This window comes from Lepidochelys kempii, chromosome 7 (assembly GCF_965140285.1).
Source record: "Lepidochelys kempii isolate rLepKem1 chromosome 7, rLepKem1.hap1, whole genome shotgun sequence".
Classification (NCBI taxonomy): domain Eukaryota; kingdom Metazoa; phylum Chordata; order Testudines; family Cheloniidae; genus Lepidochelys; species Lepidochelys kempii.
In genome coordinates, this window is record NC_136386.1 from 32,608,317 (window position 1) to 32,628,559 (window position 20,243).

The 20,243-nt window shown below is 53.8% G+C and overlaps 1 protein-coding gene across 4 annotated transcripts in view; it reads left to right on the forward strand.

Annotated features, from left to right (window-relative positions):
• CDC42BPG (CDC42 binding protein kinase gamma) overlaps positions 1–20,243 on the forward strand; it is a 65,146-nt gene that overhangs the window by 33,204 nt on the left and 11,699 nt on the right. For 3 of the 4 annotated variants that reach the window (XM_073351939.2, XM_073351941.2, XM_073351943.1), the window contains exons 7-26: positions 167–367; positions 1,464–1,712; positions 2,010–2,089; positions 2,671–2,786; positions 3,507–3,628; positions 3,766–4,008; positions 5,737–5,847; positions 6,355–6,554; positions 7,778–7,871; positions 9,884–10,008; positions 10,522–10,636; positions 10,883–11,031; positions 11,439–11,527; positions 12,583–12,635; positions 13,125–13,229; positions 13,603–13,671; positions 15,256–15,361; positions 15,703–15,836; positions 16,146–16,285; positions 19,855–19,936. In XM_073351939.2, coding sequence (XP_073208040.2) covers positions 167–367; positions 1,464–1,712; positions 2,010–2,089; positions 2,671–2,786; positions 3,507–3,628; positions 3,766–4,008; positions 5,737–5,847; positions 6,355–6,554; positions 7,778–7,871; positions 9,884–10,008; positions 10,522–10,636; positions 10,883–11,031; positions 11,439–11,527; positions 12,583–12,635; positions 13,125–13,229; positions 13,603–13,671; positions 15,256–15,361; positions 15,703–15,836; positions 16,146–16,285; positions 19,855–19,936 — 2,583 coding nt within the window. The remainder of the gene's footprint in view (positions 1–166; positions 368–1,463; positions 1,713–2,009; positions 2,090–2,670; positions 2,787–3,506; positions 3,629–3,765; positions 4,009–5,736; positions 5,848–6,354; positions 6,555–7,777; positions 7,872–9,883; positions 10,009–10,521; positions 10,637–10,882; positions 11,032–11,438; positions 11,528–12,582; positions 12,636–13,124; positions 13,230–13,602; positions 13,672–15,255; positions 15,362–15,702; positions 15,837–16,145; positions 16,286–19,854; positions 19,937–20,243) is intronic. The other variant, XM_073351940.2, reaches the window with a different exon arrangement.

Below are 20,243 nucleotides of genomic sequence, written 5' to 3' on the forward strand. Positions count from 1 at the left end.
ATCAGTCTAGGGTTACAGCTCCTGGGCAATGGGGCTCCTGGCCCTTCCCTTGTGGAACTGGGGGTGGATTGACCAGCTCCTGTGTGCTCCGGGATGGGGATCCCATGGGATGTGGGCTGCCATGGCTGCACATGGAGATAGACACCCTGTCTCCCCTCCTGGCCAGGTGGAGTCTGCAGTGGCAGTGGGGACCCCTGACTACATCTCCCCTGAGATCCTGCAGGCCATGGAGGACGGGAAGGGGAAGTACGGCCCTGAGTGCGACTGGTGGTCCCTGGGCGTCTGCATGTATGAACTGCTCTTCGGGGAGACACCCTTCTATGCTGAGTCCCTGGTGGAGACCTATGGCAAGATCATGGACCATGAGGTGAGCCTGGCAGGGCAGAGTGCCCCGGCCAGGCCTCCCTGAGCCTGCCGAGAGGGCCTTGAAACAGGGGGTGTATGGTGCAGGCTTTGCTGCAAAGGGGTGGATGCTTGGGAGAGTCTGAGAGGAGGTATGGTGGTGGGGGGTGTTGGAGAATCCGTGTATAGATGGGGAGGGATGGATGAGGAGTGGGGATGAATAGATGGGTAGATTAATATGGGTTGATATCTGGATGGATGGATGGATGGATGAAAGAATATGGTTGGATGGATTGGTAGGTGAAGATGGATAGATGAATATGGGTAGGTGGATGGATGGATGGATAGATTAATATGGTAAGGTGGATGGATGGGGCATGGTGATGGATAGATGAATATGGATAGATGGATGGATGAAGATGGATAGATGAATATGGGTGGGTGGATGGGGATGGGTGGATGCGATTGGGGATGGATAGATGAATATGGGTGGATAGGTAGGTAGGTGGGTGGATGGATGGATGGATGGATGGATGGATGGATGGATGGGGATGGACAGATAAGTAGATGACTATGGGCAGATTGGTGGATGGATAGGGATGGAGTTGGGGATGGCTGGGTGGATGGATAGATAGATGAACATGGCTGGCTGGGTGAATGGATGCGTGTGTGGATGGGGATGGGTAGATGGGAAGGGACGGCTGGAGGAAGGGAGGAATGGATGGGTAGATGAGGGTGGGTGAGTAGATGGAGTGGAGGGAAGGAGAGGGATGTTTGCTTGAATGGAATGGAGGAAGGATGGGTACAAGGGGATGAAAGGGGGTGTATGGTGATAACTGGGTGGGTAGAGGGGGATAAATACGAATACATCTGCATGTATTTGAATAAATTGTGCATACAGGAGACTGATTTGTGTGGTCATTTCAATCAATTGTGTGTGTATTCATGTTAATTTGCATACACTGGGATTATTTGGCATGTGTGCTGATAGCTCTGTCCAGAGGAGCAGAGAACGTGATGGGCAAAGGGACAACGAGCTAGGAAGCCAGCTAGGAACTCCAGCCTGACTCCCCCCATCAATCCCTCTGCACTGAGCCCCTTTGGCGTGTATCCCCCTACAGGACCACCTGCAGTTCCCCACAGACATCACGGACGTGTCGGAGCCAGCCAAGGACCTGATACGGGGGCTGCTGTGCCACCAGGAGCTGCGACTGGGCCAGAACGGCATTGAGGACTTCAAGCGGCACCCCTTCTTTGAAGGCATCGACTGGGACAACATCCGAGCCAGCACGCCCCCCTACGTGCCTGAGGTCAACAGCCCCGCAGACACCTCCAACTTTGACGTGGACGACGACACACTCAAGGAGTTGGTGAGTGCAGCGCTAGGGGGCGCTGTGCTGCACGGAGGGGGCGGTGGTCTCGGTACGGGGTGCTTTGCTCTCACAGTCGGTGCTGGCCCCAGTGCTATGCTATGGGATGCTGTGCTGCTGACAGGGCCTACTTTCCTCTAAGGCTGTAGAACTGAGGTCCTGGCCACACAGGGTCATTGAGGTTCCTCAGACGCTGTGTAAACAGCCCCCGCGTGCCCCGGCCCAGGAGTGGGGGTGTATCCGCGCTGGCTGCCATGATCTCTTTGTGATGTGTGTCGTCCCTCTCTGATCTCCCAGGAGACACTGCCCCCTGTTTCTCACAGTGCGTTCACTGGCCACCATCTTCCCTTTGTGGGGTTCACCTTCACCTCTGGCTGGTAAGTACGAGCCCCTGGCAGGGACACCCAGTCCCTCTCCACAGCTGTTCCCCTGGGGGCCAGAGAGGCCAGCGTTGTTATCACTTCAATGCGCATCCATGATCCCCCCGCCCTGGCTTAGACCCATGGGCCCATCTCACCTGTCTCTGACACCCTGGATCAAACCAATGGGCCCATCCAGCCCAGCTTGCCCCCTCTGGGCCGCCCCAGGTCAGACCCATGGGGCCCCTTTCCTGCCACCCCAGATCAAACCCATAGGTCCATCCAGCCCAGCATGCTCCCCTCCCTGCCACCCCAGGTCAGAGCCATGGGACCCCCTCCCTACTGCACTGAGCCCATTCAGCCTGGTATCCCCTCATGGGCCACGTGTGAACTCGGTGCCCTCTGGCCAGGATTGAACTCATCACCTCGAGATCTAGAGACACGAGACTCTAGGGGTCAGGCTGAAGGACCACCCAGTCTGGGGATGCCGAGGCTTCTGCCACTTGTTGCAGCCACCAGGGGGCGACAAAGAGCCACATCCTGGGCTAAGCTGACCAAGCGGGATGCTCATGCATGCTCCCCCTCACCGTGTCCTGCAGCCCCGTCTCTGAGCAGAAGCCCCCATCCCCTTCCACATCCCCTGCCGTGGCCCGGCTGGAGAAGAAGATCCGGAACCTGGAGCGGGAGAAGATGGAGCTGGCCCGGAAACTTCAAGGTGAGGCAGGTGGTGCTTGGAGGGTTAAATCCCAAAGATCTGCCCTGTCTAGCAGCTTAGATGCCCCCCTCTTGCACCCTTATCCCTGTAGTCTCTGCACACCTGGTCATGGATGTATCTGCATCATCATCATCTGGCAGAGGAAGTGACACTGAGTCTGGGAACAGAACCAGGGTGGAGCCCTGCCTGCCAACCTCCTGCCCTAACCCACTAGACCACTGACCCTCCCAGAGCTAGGGATAGACCTCAGGAGTCCTGACTCTCAGCCCTCTGCTCTAACCACTGCACCCCTCTCCCCTCCTAGAGCTGGGGAGAGAACCCAGCAGCTGTTTACGAGGGATGCCCCAGGAGAGAGCTTGGGGCCATCCCTCTCCTTCCTACTCAGTCTTTTTCGTCCAGTTTTGGGGGCTGACCCATTTTGGTTCCACCTAACATTTCCCCATGCAGACAAGCTGCCCAGATTCCCCCCCCCCCCCTCGAGTTTCCAAAGCCCCAGCCAAGGACTCAAAAATTGGGAGCTTGAAGAGAGAAACAGAGATGTGTAGAAAGTTGACAGGCAGGTACTGATGCCTGAGGGATAGGGGGTGTGGATCAGCTGGGCCATTGATCTTATCTGGGATCTGATCTGGGGTAGTGGGATGGTGGAAGAGGAGACCAGACTGGTTGGGCCCATGGGTCTGATTAGAGGTAAGTAAATTCCCTGGTGTCTCTAATGCTCAGAGAGCCAGTCAGAAGCCGAAGACACGATAAAGCAGCGGCTGGAGGGGGAGGCGTCTGGGCAGGTGAAAATCCTGGAGAAGCAACTGAAATCGCTCAGACAGGAGAGGGACGAGGCCCGTAAGGTGAGATGCTCCCAGGAGTCCTGCTACTGCCCCTTCCACCTGTACAGAATAACTGGGATCCCTGGCCCGGCACTGAGATGCAGCCACCTCTGTGATGGAGCACAGCAGCCGGTTTAACGGTGATTGTACCCCCACAGGAACTGTCGGAGGCCCAGGAGCTGCTGAAGGCCCAGGGCCAGGAGCTGCAGGAGCTCCTGGCCAGGCAGAAGCAAACAGCAGAGGAGCTGCGCTGCGCTGAGGCCAAGTGCGGGGACCTGCAGGCCCAGCTACTCCGGCATGTGCGCCAGCTGCGGGAACGGCAGGAGGAGACCGAGGCAGCTGCCCGGCGTGTGGACGGCCTGCGCAAGGAGCTGGCACGGGTGGAAAGTGGGCGCAAGGAGGTAACCGGGCAGTGCCCACCCCTTCCTGGCTGCACCAAGCATGGGACCCCTCCTAGTGAGGACCTTGCACGCATGCATCACCAGGTCATGTCCCTCCCTGCTGTGTGCATGAGATGTCCCCTGGTGGTTTACATTGTGCCGCACCAGCCTCACCTTCCCTGTGCTACGAATGGGACTTCACCTGGTGGCTCCTTGCACCCAGGCATCATACAGCACCAACTGCACCCCCCCCCCGACACCCTCAGCTGGCAGCCTGTCATCTGTGCATGATGCTGAGCCACATGCCTCTTGTGCTGAATGCACAGTGCCCCCTGCTGGCCAGCACTGACTGTGTTCCCCAGCTGGCAGCTAGGGGACCGGGCAGGGGTTAAATTCCAGTTTCATAGATTCATAGATATTAAGGTCAGAAGGGACCATTATGATCATCTAGTCTGACCTCCTGCACAATGCAGGCCACAGAATCTCACCCACCCATTCCTGCGACAAACCTCTCACCTATGTCTGAGCTATTGAAGTCCTCAAATCGTGGTTTAAAGACTTCATGGAGCAGAGAATCCTGCAGCAAGTGACCCGTGCCCCATGCTACAGAGGAAGGCGAAAAACCTCCAGGGCCTCTTCCAATCTGCCCTGGAGGAAAATTCCTTCCCGACCCCAAATATGGTGATCAGCTAAACCCTGAGCATATGGGCAAGATTCACCAGCCAGATACTATAGAAAATTCTTTCCTGGGTAACTCAGATCCCACCCCATCTAACATCCCATCACAGGCCATTAGGCCTATTTACCATGAATATTTAAAGATCAATTAATTACCAAAATCATGTTATCCCATCATACCATCTTCTCCATAAACTTATTGAGTTTAATCTTAAAGCCAGATAGATCTAGTTATCTGGCAATCAGTGACAGCTAAGCATAGTTAAACTGGATGCCTTTAAGAACAGGCTGGAAGGGGGGAAGCTGCAAGGCAGAGCTGTGTTGGGGTAGGAGGATACTGGGGCTGCTCTGTGCCCGGTTAGGGGTGCACCTGAAAAGTAAAAATAATCCCTCCCATCAGAAGGACTTTGCTGCTGAGTGTCCCCCAGTAATCCTGGTTCCCCTGTGCTGTCTTTGAGGCTCTCTGGGTAGTGTGGAGGATGTGGGAGCAGAATCCAGCCCCCTTGTGAGTTGCCTTAGGTCAGGAGGGACTGGCACCCCTGGGGGTGACCCCAAACAGAGAGGGGGTGTAACAGGGTTAGAATAGGGTCCCTGCTGCCTTTGGGCCTGACTCCTGTGTGCATGCCTGGGGCAGGGGCACAAGCAGGGAGTGTTTGGCTTCCCCTCCTTGTCCTGGGTTGAGCCTCTTCTGCTGGGACTCAGTCTCTGGGCCCTGTCCTCCCCTGTCTCTCACCTCACGCTGGGTAGTTAGTCCTGGGTCTGCTGAGTCCTGCAAACCTACATCACTGGGGGCTGGCAGTGCGGGGGATGACCTGGGAGTGGGCTAGGATCCATACCCCAACCCTCAGCCAGGCATCTCACACTCTGGGGCTGGGTCAGAGCCAGGGGGCCCCAGAGGGGAATGGCCCCATGTCTTGTTTCCCAATCCCCTGAACCAGCCATTTCTCCTTCCCTGGGTCTGACTCCCGGGGAAGGGCCCAGGGCCCCCAGCGCCCTCGCCTCAGGCCCATTGTTCTCCCAGCCCTGGGGCTGTGGGGGTGCTCAAGGCTGATGGCCCTCCCACCCCCACAGCTGGAGTCTCGGGTCAAAGGTCTCTCCAGCGAAGTGTCCAAGCAGCAGAAGCTGAAGGAGAGAAGTGAGCAGCAGGCGAGGAAGATGAGGCAGGAGCTGGAGGGGCTGAAGGTGAGGGGGAAGGGGGCTGGGTACGTGGGGAGTAATGCACCAGTGCCCCTCGCACAGGTAGGCAGTCAGAGAGTGCAGCCTCCAGAGCATTCCCCTCCCCTGCCCAGCAGGGGCCTGGGGGCAGGGGGCAGTGAGCGCACGCGGGCCCCTTGACTGGTCAGTGGGGACCCCTGCGGGGGCAATTGGTGAGCACATGAGAGCCCCTTGCCCGGTCAGTGGGAGTCCCTGTGGGGGCGGTTGGTGGATGCATGACGGCCTCTTACCCAGTCAGTGGGGCCCCTGGGGGGGGCAGTTGGTGGGTGCACGAGGGCTCCTTACCTGGTCAGTGGGATCACTCGGGGGGGGGGCCATTTGCCCGGTCAATGGGGGTCCCTGCAGGGAGCATTAGGGTCCCTTGCAGGATTAGGCATCAGCACTCCTCTTTGACCAGTTACTGATACTGCATAAGCGCCCCCCATGGTAATGGAGAAGTGGGTGCCTGTGGTTGAACTCTCCTGCCCCCTGCAGGCGAAGCATGGCACAGCCTCTCTGGATCCTGCCGGCCCCAACCACACCAAGGACCCCACGCTCCCGCGAGGGGACCTGCAGCCCAAGGGGGAGCAGAGGAGCCTTCATGAGCCACTGCAGCAGAGGGAGAGCCAGCAGTGGGCTCCACAGGCTGAGCTTGCCCCGCTGCAGGGAAAACTGGAGAAAGCCAGGAAGGAGAGGTGAGTGGGGAGGGGTGATTTGAACCCAGAGCCCTCTCCTGTGCTCAGCATCCCCACTGGTCAGGGGCAGGGAGGGGACTTATTTTTTTTCTGGGGGAAGAGAGGGAGATGGAAGGTGGATTTTTCCTGTGAGAAAATTCCTCTTTTTTTTATTTGGAAACATTTTTCCCGGAAAATTTTTTTTGGAGTTTTTCTTCGTTTTCCTATTTCCTTTTTCCTCCCTCTTCTCTTGCCCTCTTTCGTTTCATTTCTCCACTTCTGTCACAGACCTGGACACCCTGTTTTTTCCAATAATGATTTATTTTTGCACCCTAGGAATTTTTTCCCTTTTCCCTGCTCTGTCACATTTCAGAAATTTGGGACGTTTCCAATAGTGAGAGTAAGGGGGAAGAACTATTTATTCAATTCCATTCAGTGGTTAAAAGGAAGGGAAAGGGTAAAATTGTTAACTTGAAGAAAAAATTCCAAAAAAAAAAAATCCACATTTTTAAATTCCGATAAATGGCCATTTTTAACAGGGGAGGAGTTGGGAAAGAAATATCCTTCAGACACAGTTGCTGTTGTGTGACCAAGTGGTTACAGCCCCAGAATGGGTTCTGTTCTCGGTTCTGCCACTGGCCTGTTGGGTGACCTGGAGCAAGTCAGTGCCTCTCTCTGTGCCTCAGTTTCCCCATCCGTAAAATGAGGATAATGCCATGGCCCAGATTTTTAAAGCCGTGGCTCTCAACCTTTCCAGACTCATGTACCCTTTTCAGGAGTCTGATTTGTCTCTAATACTCCCAGATTTCACCTCACTTAAAAACTACTTGCTTACAAAACCAGAGGTAAAAATACAGACGTGTCCCAGCACACTGTTACTGAGAAATTGCTCACTCTCTCATTTGTACCATATAATTATAAAATAAATCCAGTGGAATATAAACATTGTACTTACCTTTCAGTGGATAGTATATAGAGCAGTATAAACAAGTCATTCTCTCTATGAAATTTTAGTTTGTACTGACTTCGCTAGTACTTTTTGTGGAGCCTGCTGTAAAACTAGGTAACTGTCTCGATGAGTTGATGTACCCCCTGGAAGACCTCGGCGTACCGCTGGTTGAGAAGCACTGTTGTAAAGCACCTTGAGAGCTACAGGTGGAAAGCGTTGGATAAAAGCTGGGGATTAATACTATTATTCCTGTTAGTCGTGGCTCTGATGTTCTTTTCCAACCCCTGGGCTCTAGTTTAAGGGAACACGAGGAGCTGACGGACCAGAACGAACGGGAGAGGACTTGGCTGCAGGAAGAGAACAGTAAATTCGCCCAGGAAAAGGAGAGGGTAAGAGGAATATGAATCTCTCCATTTCTCCAAGGTGGGCTTGATTTGGATCTTCCAGAGTTCATGGGGCTCAGCCTCTTGCAATCTGGTTGCTGCTGGGTTGCATGGCTGATGTGCTGCGGGCTGTACTCCCGGCTGCTGTCCCTGGGTAGCTGCAGGGGCTGCATCACTGAAAGCTGCAGTACCGCCTGCTGCCACAGGGGGCATCTCCTGATGGGAGAGTGCTGCGGTCTGCCTGGCTCCAGCCAAAGGGATTGCATGTGGGCTGCAGGTAGCAGAGGGAGGGGTCCTGGAGCAGGGAATGCAGGCTGCAGTGGGGCTATTGGATCTTAGCCCCCAGAGGCAGAGAACAGGGTCTCTGGAGCCCCTGCAGCATGCGGGAGGAGGCACAGAGCCCTATCCCTAGCTGGTACCTGAGGGCCGGTCTGTCTCATCTCATTGCAACCCCGCAAGCTCTGCCCTGCTCTCAGAGCTGTACATGAGCAGCTGTTTGCAATTGTCCCCCACAACTTGAATTGGCCCTGAAAAGCCCAGGAACGATTCTGCATGGAGCACCCTCTTCTGGCACTTTAAATAGCTGCTGTATGTATACAGAGCTCTCCTACGTACAGCACACTCTCGAGATGCTCCTTAGCTGGCTGTATACAGATCTCGCCCATGTGTTACAGGCGACCACCAGCTCTGCTGTAGTTAAGGTTGAGACACTCTTTCTGTTTAAAGGTCAACTCTATCAGGTGCTGTAAAATTCACATGCTTAATTGGATTGTCTTGAAATTTGGTTTGCCTCATGGGGGAACAGGGTGGGGTTAGTGAGCCAAATTTGGGGGCATTCAAACAAGAGGTTCCTGAGATACAGCCCCCCAACCCTCCAGCATTTCTTAATGCTGACACATTTCTACCAACTTTGATTGCACAGATCTGGGGCTTGAACTGTGGGTCTGATCGTCTCAAACACTTGCCATTTATCCCTGCTAGTGCATGGCATTGGCACCCACTGCTTTTTGGGGGAAGCAATATTGAAAATGTTATTCAGAAAAGAGTTAAGCTGTCTGGCTAGAGGCATGCACTGGATGCATTGCAACGTACATGTGCAGACAGAGCAGCCAAGAGGATTTTGAGTCATTCACTATTCATATGACCTGGATGGCCCAAGGGGACGTGCTGTGGGCCCTGAACCTGAGCGTACACCTAGGCAATGAGCATTTAAAACCTGCTCTGTGGAGAAGTCAGAGAAAGATCTGCCAGCATGTTGATCCAATCCGCCTCCATCCGAGGAAGGGGGAGCAGGCCACGGTTATTTGGGGGAAATGGAATTTGAGAACAGCAGATAATTCGGAAGATGCATGTAGCTTAATTCTGGGTGTTAATTCAGAGGTTTGAGTTTTGCTCAATTTGATGTTCTGAAGCACCACAAGATCAGCCGTAACTCTGCATTAGCCAAGTTTGTGGTCAGTGAATAGAGCACGCTCGGGACACGAGGCGATAGTTACATGTGGACAGACCTTGCTCTCATGGTACCATGAGTTAAAAGAATAGGAGGGATTTGGGGGGACGGGGGAGGTAGAGCTGGCCGAACTTTTTCCATCAAAACTTTTTTTCAGTGAAAAATGCAGATTCAGGCAGATGGAAACATTTTGTAAATTTGGGTCGATTTCAGCAAATTGTTTTTGTTGAAATCGAACAAATCAAAAGCTCCAAAACTTGGAGCATGTTGACTTGTTGATGTGAACTGAATTCTCATTTGAAATTACCTTTAATTTTATTTAAAATAACATTTAAAGGGTGGGGGGGACTCAAAAATGACACATTTCAATTGACCTGAAAAAAAACTTTATGGACTCCCTGATTCGTCGAAAATTCCATAAAAACCTTTGTTTTGGGTCGACTTGATACAAATTTTTTCCTGATATTTTGGAACTGCAAGGGAATGAAAGCCCATTCTCACCCAGCTCTAGCTGCAGGGTCCTTCCTCCCAAGGTCCCTGAGGCATTGTCTTCCTCTCCTGTTTGCAGCTCCTAGGCCAGGTGGATAAGCTAAATACGGCCAACAGGCAGCTGGAGCAGGAGCTGCGCTCACTGGAGGACCGGAGAGAAACAGTCACTAACTGGGAGGCCCAGATCTCTGACATCCTGAAGTGGTATGAGCCCCTCATGATGAGCCAGATGGTGCAGGGATTAGTGCCCCAAGCAGGGTTCGCTGTAGGGTTGGGTGAGAGTACACAAGGGTTACCCTGCTCTTAGAATGAGACAGCATCCGATGGTACCAGGGAACAAGGGTACAGCCTGGGAGTCATGACTCTAGGTTCTGTTCCTGGCTCTGGGAGGAGAGTGGGGTCTAGTGGTTAGAGCAGGGGGCCGGGCTGGGAGTCAGGACTCCTGGGTTCTATCCCAAGCTCTGGGAGAGGAGTGAGGTCTAGTTGTTTGAACAGGGAGGGTTGGAAAACAGAACACAGCTGTGTTGCTGGCTGTGTGACTTGCTCCAGATCACTTACCCCCCTCACTTGGTTGACATGAACATGCTAGGCTGGGGTCTCCTTTCCCTGGGACTGGGGAATAGATTGCAGGGGCAGATGCTGCTGCCTTGGTCCCACTTGGGCTGGTTTAGCTGGCTCCTGGCAGGGCTTTCTCCTGACTCTCTCTCCCTCCCCTAGGGTCAGTGATGAGAAGGAGTCCAGGGGCTATCTCCAGGCTCTGGCCACTCGCATGACCGAGGAGCTGGAATCCCTGAAACACATCAGCACACAAACGTCAGGTGCCCGGACCCCGGTATGAGCTCAGCGGGGTTGCATGTGTCTGGTGGGGCTGGATTGGAGCCAGCACCCCCACCCCTGAGAGGGGAAAGGCCCCATATCCCATTCCCCAACCCTCTGAGCCAGCCAGTGCCCTGCCCTGGTGCTGAGATTGGAGCTGGGACCCCCTAGGGGGAAGGTTGGGGGTCCCATTCCCTGTGATCCAGGCAGCCCGGGAGTTTCCCTGCTCCTAGCTCAGCTCTTCCTCTCTCCAAATGTGAAGGACAATCACTGGAAGGCCAGGCGCCTGCAGAAGATGGAGGCCTCGGCCAAGCTGGAGCTGCAGTCAGCGCTGGAAGCTGAGATCCGGGCCAAGCAGGGTGTCCAGGAGGAGCTGACTGAGATGAAGGCTGCACACCTGGCCACCGAGCGGTGAGGCGGGTGGGGAGCTGATACTTGTTAGCTGGGGAAAGGGTGGGAGCTCCATGCCTTGGGACACTTGCCAGACAGCTGGGGGACTGCCGGTGGCTGAACTGGGACAAGAACCCAGGAGTCCTGGCTCCCAGGCCCCCTGCTCTAAGCACCAGATTCCACTCCCTCCTGGAGGTAGGGATAGGACAGAGGAGCCCACAGACCCCTGATACAATGGCTAGACAATGCTGCTGCTTCAACAGTTTTCGCCCCGAGATGTTCGTCAGGGTAGAATCTGTTTGGGGAGGGACTGGCGCCTCTGCCATCAGCTGCGTGGGTGCAGCATTGTGCTATCCTTGCCCCGGCCCCGTGGCACCTTTGGAGCAATAAAGACAAGGGTTTCCCTTGTTGTTTGGCTATTTGACAAGGAAATTGCAAGAAGCCGAGGTGCAGAACCGGGCCCTGCAGCTGGAGCTGGAGAAGCTGAAGGAGGAGCTGAAGGTCATGTCTGTGGAGGGTAAGGCCCCAGAACGTCCAGCCTGGTTGAGTACACATGCAGGATGGCTGCTTTGTGGTTACCACTCTAGCCTGGGTTGCCCAAACGAGATCAGGGACACCCCACCATGCCAGGGGCTGCATGCATCCCCCCCCACCCCCCAGCGATTGAGATTGGGGAGCTGTCCTTGGTACCGCTCAGGCCCACCCTTGAATGAGGTTGGAGGCTCTCCCATTATGCCAGGCACTGCACGGGCCTCCCTGACCAAGACTGGGGGACCCAGTTGTGCCAGGTGCTACACAGACTGTGACCGAGGTCAGGGGCCACTGATGTGCCAGGCACAAAACAGACCCATGGTAAGAGAGTCCCTGTCCCCAAGAGCTCCAGGCCTAAACAAAGGGTGGGCGGGGCAGCGGAGGGGCAGAGAGGAGAAGGGATTCTCCTGAGGTCACTGGCAGAGCCAGGAATAAAACCCAGGTGTCCTGCACCCTCCTCACTAGCTCCTCTCACTGCTCGGCCACGGCTTGACCTTGGGCAAGTCACAGAGTCACTCTGGCCTCAGCTTCCCCACCTGTAAAGTGGGGAGAAGCCATCTTTTGTCTGTCCCGGCTGTCGGCTCTGGGGGACTGAGACTCTCGCTGTGTGTGCAACAACTGGTGGGGGGCATTGGGGTGGCTCAACTGGGAGGGCCTGTGTGGGGCCCCACCCCGAGGGGTCTATAGATGCTATTGTAATAATTCAGTGCTGGTGGAACACACTTAGAAGTGAAAACTCCTGGTTCCCAGCCCTAACCAGCACGTCATGTTCTCATTGACAAATGCAGTGGTTCTGTGAACTGGCTACTGTGTGTGTGTCTGTGTGTCTATGTGCCATTTCCCTCTGCTGGATGCAACGAGAACTTCTCCACCATGTGTCAAATCACCTGTACTGCTAGCAGGTAATGGGGGATTCTCCTTTAGCACAAATAGGTATGGTCTGGACTTTTGGGAGAGTGGATCTGGGGTCCACTCTGGACCATAGACAGGTTGCTGCTGAGGTGTTACAGTGCTACATGTGAATTTTTCTCTTTCTTCTAGGCACAAAACAACAGGGGCCACTAATTCCCTTCCTATCATTCTGGAGTACAGAGGTACGTCTGTCAGGCTGTGGCTGGAGCAGGGCAGGCTGCGAGTCAGGGCCCCTGGGTTCTATCCTGGCTCAGGGAGTCGAGGGAGTTAAGATTCCTGGGGTCTGTCCACAGTTCTGGGAGGGGAATGGGGTTTGTTGGTTAGGTTGGGGGGGAAGGAAGTCAGGACTCCTGGGCTCTGTTCCCGGCTCAGGTCTCTCAAGACACTGACCCAGGGGACTTTGTGCTTTAGCTGCATGCACTGATGGTCCCACCCATCTGGGGGAATTAATAGCCCCTTGATTCATATGGTGCCCTTGAGTGCCACTCCGGGATCAGCACTGACTGAAAGGAAACAGCGCCCCCAACTGAGCCACCACCCCATTCCCTCCAGCACAGCACCCCCTAGTGCCATGCTGGGGCCCGCACTGACTCCGAGGGAGAGCATCCCCTGCCTCATTGCCTTACATGCTGCTGAAGGATTGGATTTGCATGGTGCTTTTTGTTTGGCAGAAGGATGCGATCAGTTTTGGGAGCTCCCCAGACACTCAGGAGAATCGGAGATCGGCCGAGGAGGCCCAGCTGCGCCCAGAAGGGAGGAGAAGCCTCCGAGCCAACGTGAGTAGTAAATGCTGACAGCCTTGCTACGTGATGCCCCCGTGAGGGGCTCAGATGGAGGATGTAGCTCTTGGCTCCCCAGGGCTCACAATTCTACCATACCCCAGTCCTGGGCAGTCTGTCCCCAGCTCTGGGAGGGGAGCCAGGACTCTTGGGTTCTATCCTACCTCTGGGAGCAGGAGGGAGTCTGGTGGGTTAGAGCAGGGTGGGGTTCAGAGGCAGGACACCTGGATTCTATTCCCAGCTCTTCCCCAGATTTGATTTGGAAAAAGTCACTTACTTGCAGCTCCTTTTGAAATGTTTCCCTCCAAGCTCTCTGTGCTGACTCTCTGCCCTCTCTCTCCTTGCTGCCCCATTCTTTGCATCCTCACAGCCGGCTCAGTCCAAACCCCCAGCACAGGTAGCTGTTGCTGCAGAAGGAAGCAGCTCAGGTGCACTCAAGGTAACCTGGGGTTTGTGTGTGAGCGTGTGTGTGTTTGCTCTGTTGTGGAGGGGGAGGGCATGGAATTTGTATATATGGGGGTATTTTAGTTGTGTGTGTTAGAACAGGGGATTTGGAGTCAGGACTCGTGGGTTCTCGTCCCAGCTCTGGGAGGGGGGTGGGGTCGGGCTGGGAGCCAGGACTAAGCGTTGTGTTTGTGGCATTTCAGCGTGTGTTGGTACTGTGTGTGTTTGTTGTCTGCTCATGGGAGAAGATTTTGTGTGTTCATGTTCTCTCTGTGTTTCAGGTGCATGTTTGCGGTCATGATGTGTGATTGTTTGTGCTGCTACGTCAGATCAGAGCCTTCTTCATTTCCACACTTAGCCAGATGATTTCTCAACATGCAGCTGGGGTGGCACAGTGGCTGAGTGGTTCAGGAGCTTGGTTACTGCCTGGGAAGTTGTGGGTTCAAGTCTCGCTCGAGCTCACCCAGACAAGCCACCTCCGGTCCACCCGGCTCCAACGGGGTACCTGATTCGTCAGGTTGGGGGAGCCAAGTGTATTTGGATGTGGTGCTAGCCCGTGTGTACTGTTGGCTAGGGGAAGCTGACGGTTGTTAACCACATCAGCCTGATGACTTAGGGCAGACTTTGTCTATGATTGAGTGTATGTGACAGTTGGGGTGTGCTGTACACATATCTAGGCATCTTTGTGTCTGCACACGTGGCAGAGAAATCCTCTCTTGCCCTTTTCTAGTGGATTTGTGTAAGTGCATGTGTGATGTGAATCTTTGTTTATATAGGCATGTGGTTGTGTTTTCTCTCTGGCATATGGCATGAGATACATGTGAAAATAGAGCATTTATGTAGAGAGGATTTGTTGTGTGGTGTTCGGGTGTCCGTATGTTTGGTGTGGGGTGTGTGTGATGGAGAGGATTTATACCATGGATTGTGTGGGTGTGTTTTCCTGTGTGTTGTGGTGTGGGTGAGTGTGTATATACTTGCCAAAGTCAGATAAACCCCATCTAGTCAGCTGTCGTGTGGGTATTTTTTTGCACACACGTTACTACATTGTGTGTTGCATTCGCTTTGTACGTCTGCCTGTTGCATGGCAGGGGGTGTTTGGGTATGTGTGCACGTGGCATAAATCCCCTGGAATTTCCCTGATATTGTATTTTTTCTACATGCATTGTGGGGGGTGGGGTGGTATGTAGGTCTGTTACAGGTGTGTTGTGTACATATGGGGGGTTCTCTGTATATGTATGTTATGAGCATGGAGTTGTATGGTTCAGTGTGTTGTACAGTTGTATACTGTGAGCATGGGGATGTGGCATGTGGGCCCGATGTGTGCTGTATACTTGTATGCTGTGTGTGCAGATATCTATCTATGGGTCTTTTTAGGTGCTCATGGGGCTGTGCTGTGGGTGTGGGGTGAGCTGTGTGGAGATGACTGTGGGTGGTTAGTGTGTGTGTGTAGTGCATTATGTGGGTCTGTGTACACACATCGGACAAATGCCGGTTTATCCCCCTGTATCTTTGGCTTCCCAAAGTCCCTCCCCAGCCGCAGATTGATACCCCTTTTTGTTGACCCCCCCCCGTTTTCCAGCCAAAGTCTCACAGCTTCAAGATGCGGAGCTTCACCGTGCCCACCAAATGCATGCGCTGCACCGCGCTCATGGTGGGGCTGCTGCGCCAAGGCTACGCCTGTGAGGGTGAGTGAGGGCCGGGGCTGGCTCTGCCCTGTGCTGGGGTCAGATTAGGGCTGCTTTGCAATTGCTTCCCTGAGGTGAATTCCTGAATGGGGCTAAGCACGGGCCTCTGGGCCTAGAGCCTGGGTCCCCGCCATTGAGTGCTGGGCCCGTGGGGCTGGTACCCACGTCTTCTACCAGGCAGGGCACTGGGAACTGGCACCTGGGTCTCCTGCCAGGCAGGGTTGGATGCTGGGCCCTGGGGGTGGTGCCTGGGTCTCTGGCCCCTCTCCCTGCATCAGATGCCTGTCAGAGTCTGTCTCCTTCCCCTCACTCATGCCCCGCATCCTGGCTTCTCCCTGCAGCTTGTAACTATGTCTGCCATGTGTCCTGCGCTGAGGGCACAGCCATCTGTCCCACACCTCCCGAACAGCTGCGGAAAACCATGGGGGTCAACCCCGTTACTGGGACAGGCACAGCATTTGAGGGATATCTGTCGGTAAGTCCCCCCACCCTCCGCGGGTGCCCTGTGTCAGCCTGGTTTTGGTCTGATGTGGCATGGCAGAGAGGATTCTGCAAGCACCCTTCTCCCGATCTTCTCCGCTGTGGTGAATATGGTTAAAGCAGGGTCACAGAAGTCAGGACTCCTGGGTTCTGTCCCTGGCTCTAGGAAGGAAGTGGGCTCTAGTGGGTTAGAAGGGGGCTGGGAGCCGGGACTCCTGGGTTCTATCCCCAGCTATGCCACTGATGTGCTGTGTAACTTTGTGGCAAATGGGGCTGTAACCGTCTCCCATCCCTGTCCACGTAGGTGCCGAAGCCAGCGGGGGTGAAGAAGGGCTGGCAGAGGGCATTCGCCTTAGTCAGCGACTTCAAGCTCTTTCTTTATGACGTGCCAGAAGGCCGGGGCTCCCTGTGCGGCGTTAACGTCATGCAGGTCGTGGATATGAGGTAGGGAGGGGCAGAGAAAGGGACCCATGAAGTGTCTTATCGGTCAGACCCCTGAGCACACCTAGCCTGCATCCATCTCTGTCATTGCAGATCAGCCCCTGGGCCCAGGCAGCCCGGTATCCCCCCTCCTGTCACCCTGGCTCAGACCCCTGGGCCCATCCCACCCAGTATCCCCCCTCCTCCCACCCTGGCTCGGACCCCTGGGGCCATCCCGCCCTGTAGTCTTCACCCTGGCTCAGATCTCTGGGCCCAGCCAGCCTGGTATTCCCCCTCCTGTCATCCTGGGTCAGACCCCTGGGCCCATCCCACCTGGTATCCCCCACCCTGCCACCCTGGCTCAGACCCCTGGGGCCATCCCGCCAGGTAGTCTTCACCCCTCCCCCACTACCTCAGACCACTGGGCCCATCCAGCCCAGTATCCCCCCCCTCCTGCCACAGACCCCGGGGCCCATCCAGCCCGGTATCCCTTCCTTCTTTGCCTTCCCGGATCAGACTAGTGGGCCCAACTAGCCTGGTGTCCCCCCAGCCTCTGCTGCCCCAGATCAGACCTTTGAGCCCACAGGACTGAGTGCAAGGCAAGAGCGCCCCCTGCTGAACCACCCTTCCTGCAGCATAACAACACTGGTGCCCTAATGGGTTTACCACCCCTCCAGATATGTATCACTGCTGGGTGAGTCGTCGAGTTGTCTGTTTTCTCCCCAGACCTCGTGTAGGTTGTGATCCTGGTGTCTGGGAAAGAAACTTCCGCTCCCTTCAGGTTTCCAATTGTATGAGCTTTATTCACTAAACCAAATAATAAAGCAAAAAGCATGACGTAAATAATCCATATGAATGGCTTGATACCAAATCAACTGACGTATCAGATTGATTAAACCATATGCATAGAAAATAAAGCCAGAAGAGACCAATGTGATCATCTAGTCTGACCTCCTGTGTCACCCAGGCCATAGGCCGGCCCTGAATTAATTCCTGTTTGAACTAGAGCAGACCTGTTAGAAACACACCCAACCTTCATCTCCGGGATGAAGAATCCATCCCATCTGTAGATCAAGTGTCCCAAGAGTTAATTCCCCTCACTGGTAAACATTTGCACCTCATTTCTAGTCTGAATTTATCTCGCTTCAACTTCTAGCCAGTGGCTCTTGTTCCACCTTTGTCTGCTAAACTGAAGAGCCCCATGTTATACAGACTGTGATCAACTCATCCCTCAGCCTTCTCTTCGTTAAGCTAAACAGCTTGAGCTCCTGGAGTCTCTCACTGCAAGGCAGGTTTTCCAACCCTTTAATCCTTCTTGTGGCTCTTCTCTGACCCCTCTCCAATTTATCCACATCCTGCTTGAATTGTGGGCCCCAGCCCTGGGCCCAGTACTCCAGCAGTGGTCGCACCAGGGCCAAATACAGATGTAACTGAACCTCCCTATTCCAAGTCAAGATTTCTAGTTGTTTTAGGTGTTTCAAATAAACCAACAATTCTGGAGAGGCACCACCTTGTACGTGGGAAGAGCAGCAGTCTTATTTAGCTCTCAGCCCCTAAGTGACTGGGCTTTACCAGGTCCAGTGCCACTTGACACACATATATTCTGGTTGAATGGCTGATCCTGGGAGGGTCAGATCAGTTCTGGTTGAAGCTAAAGCTGAGGCTACACTCTGATGCCAATGAAGGCAGTGTGCCCAAATCATGGGGGTAGCAATGTCTTCCCCTGGCAGGGGTTACATAGAAATGTCAGGCTGGAATGGATCTCGAGAGATCATCAAGACGAATGCTCCTTGTCCCACCCTCAGTGGACACCGAGAACAACTGATCCACCATCCTTCTTGTAACAACCTTCTCCCTATTGAAGGTTGTTATCAGGTCGCCCCTCAGCCTTCTCTTCCCTAGACTGAACGTGCCCAGTGGGTCAGGCTTTCTAACCCTCGGATCGTTTTTGTTGCTCTCCTCCGGACTCTCTCCAGTTTGTCCACCTCTTTCCTACAGTGCAGGGCCCAGCCTGGACACAACACCCCAGCTGAGGCCTCGCCCTTGCTGAGCAGAGCAGGACAGTGACCTCCTGTGTGTAACTATCATAGGGTGGCTGGTCCCTTTAGTGGGTGTTGGCCCTGTTTAGGGCTTCTTTAAGGGGAATGAGTCCCTCTCAGCCAACTTGTGAGCAATTAGCTGCCTAGGTGGCTGGCTGGCAGCTCATTGACTAATGAGCACCTGGCTGTGCTAAAAGGCCAGCAGAGCTCAGTTGGAGGGAATGCTCTTAGGGGCATGGTGCTGCTAAGGAGAGGCTTCCCCACAGACACTAGCAGGGGAGGACATCTGCTGGCTCACCTGAAAGCGTAATTTATCTGGATTACAAATTGGATCCGCTTGAAAATTTCCCCATGAAATGCTTGTCCAACTGAAAATGCTGACACCTCCCAGGGGGGGGAGCATGTTGATTTCGACACAGTCTCATTGCAGGGGGTGTGGGAACATTCCATTTTGACATTTTTGGAATCGAACATTTCAACCTTGAGTTTTGAAATGACTTTTTGTTTAAAAATCACTTTCTAAAAAATATATCCATACAAGAAATCACAATCCAGTTTAAACATTTTGAGTTCTTTAAACTACATTTTCTGAAGATTATTTATTTTGTTGAAAATTTTATTTTGTGGAAAACTTCATAGTTTGTTGTTTTCCCCCCAGTTTTGCATTGAAAAAAATTTGAAATGATGGGAACAGAAATTCCAGGTCCTGTCCAGCTCTATTATTAATACAGCTCCTCAGCCGTGTAATAGAGGCACATATGATCTTTTAGACAAAGAGGTGGAGTTGTTTTAGGTGTTTGAGAAATTAATTTGTAGGTGCTGTTCTCAGCTTCTGTGGGTTCTAGACCCCACCCCGCCCACACTCCCTATCAGTCACCTGCTCTCTCTTTTTTTGTTCTTGATGTCCCTCTTCTGCCGTTAATGGGGAATAGGAGCAGAGGAAAATACAGAGAGGGTGGGGAGGTCCTGGGCAGAAGGTTTTATAATCAACAGAGCATGCTTCCTTCCTCGACATTCTTCCACTTTCCGCAAATAGCAGCAGTACCCAGTGGCAAAGTGTGTGCCTCGTTCACACTGAGGATAAAAGCCTACTAGTGCTACCAGTTACTTTAATTTGGCGGAGAAAGGCAAAAGAACCACCAATGGCTGAAAGTTAAAGACAAATGAATTAGAAATAAGTTACTATTTTTTTCACAGTGTGGGTGACTAACCTTTGGAACAAACTCCTAAGGGGGATGGTGGATTCTCCCCCTCTGAATGTCTTCAGATCAAGCCTGGCTGCCTTCGTGGAAGAGATCCACAAGCGCCTGGACTCCATAGAGGGGTAGCTGGGTGACATTCTCTGGCTTGTGCCGTACAGGAGGTCAGACTAGATGATTGAATGCTCCCTTCTGGCCTTAAAATCTGTGACTGTAGTGAGCAAATCTACATCCCTCTCCTTTCCCAGGCTTACAGTTATTCTGTGGGGCACAGTAGCTGACACTGGGGTGTTGTAAGGTGCAGCTGGGGAGGCTGTGCTGGTTGGTGCTGATGCCTCTCATCTTCTATTTAAAGGGACGAACAGTTCTCGGTGACTTCGGTTCTGGCCTCAGACGTCATCCACGCCAGCAACAAGGATGTGCCCTGCATATTCCGGGTAAGTCCTGGGTGTCAGGACATTTACAATATTGGGTGTGCCTCAGGGCCAGAGCAGCAGCCGTAATCGCGGCACTCCAGCCCGGATCACATGACTAAGTCTGGCAAGTTCCATCTCAGCCGTCTTGTGGGTCAGATACTTATTGCAGTGGGCAAGTGCTACTCGGTTACATCACCGCTGCAGAGTTGGCATTATTGCATTTACACCAAGAGTAACTGACATCAGACTCCAGTCCTGACGTCACTGCAGTCAGGGCTTGATCCCGGACTGACTCGGGGGAGCTGAGATCCGAATCCGGCCCTGGCCC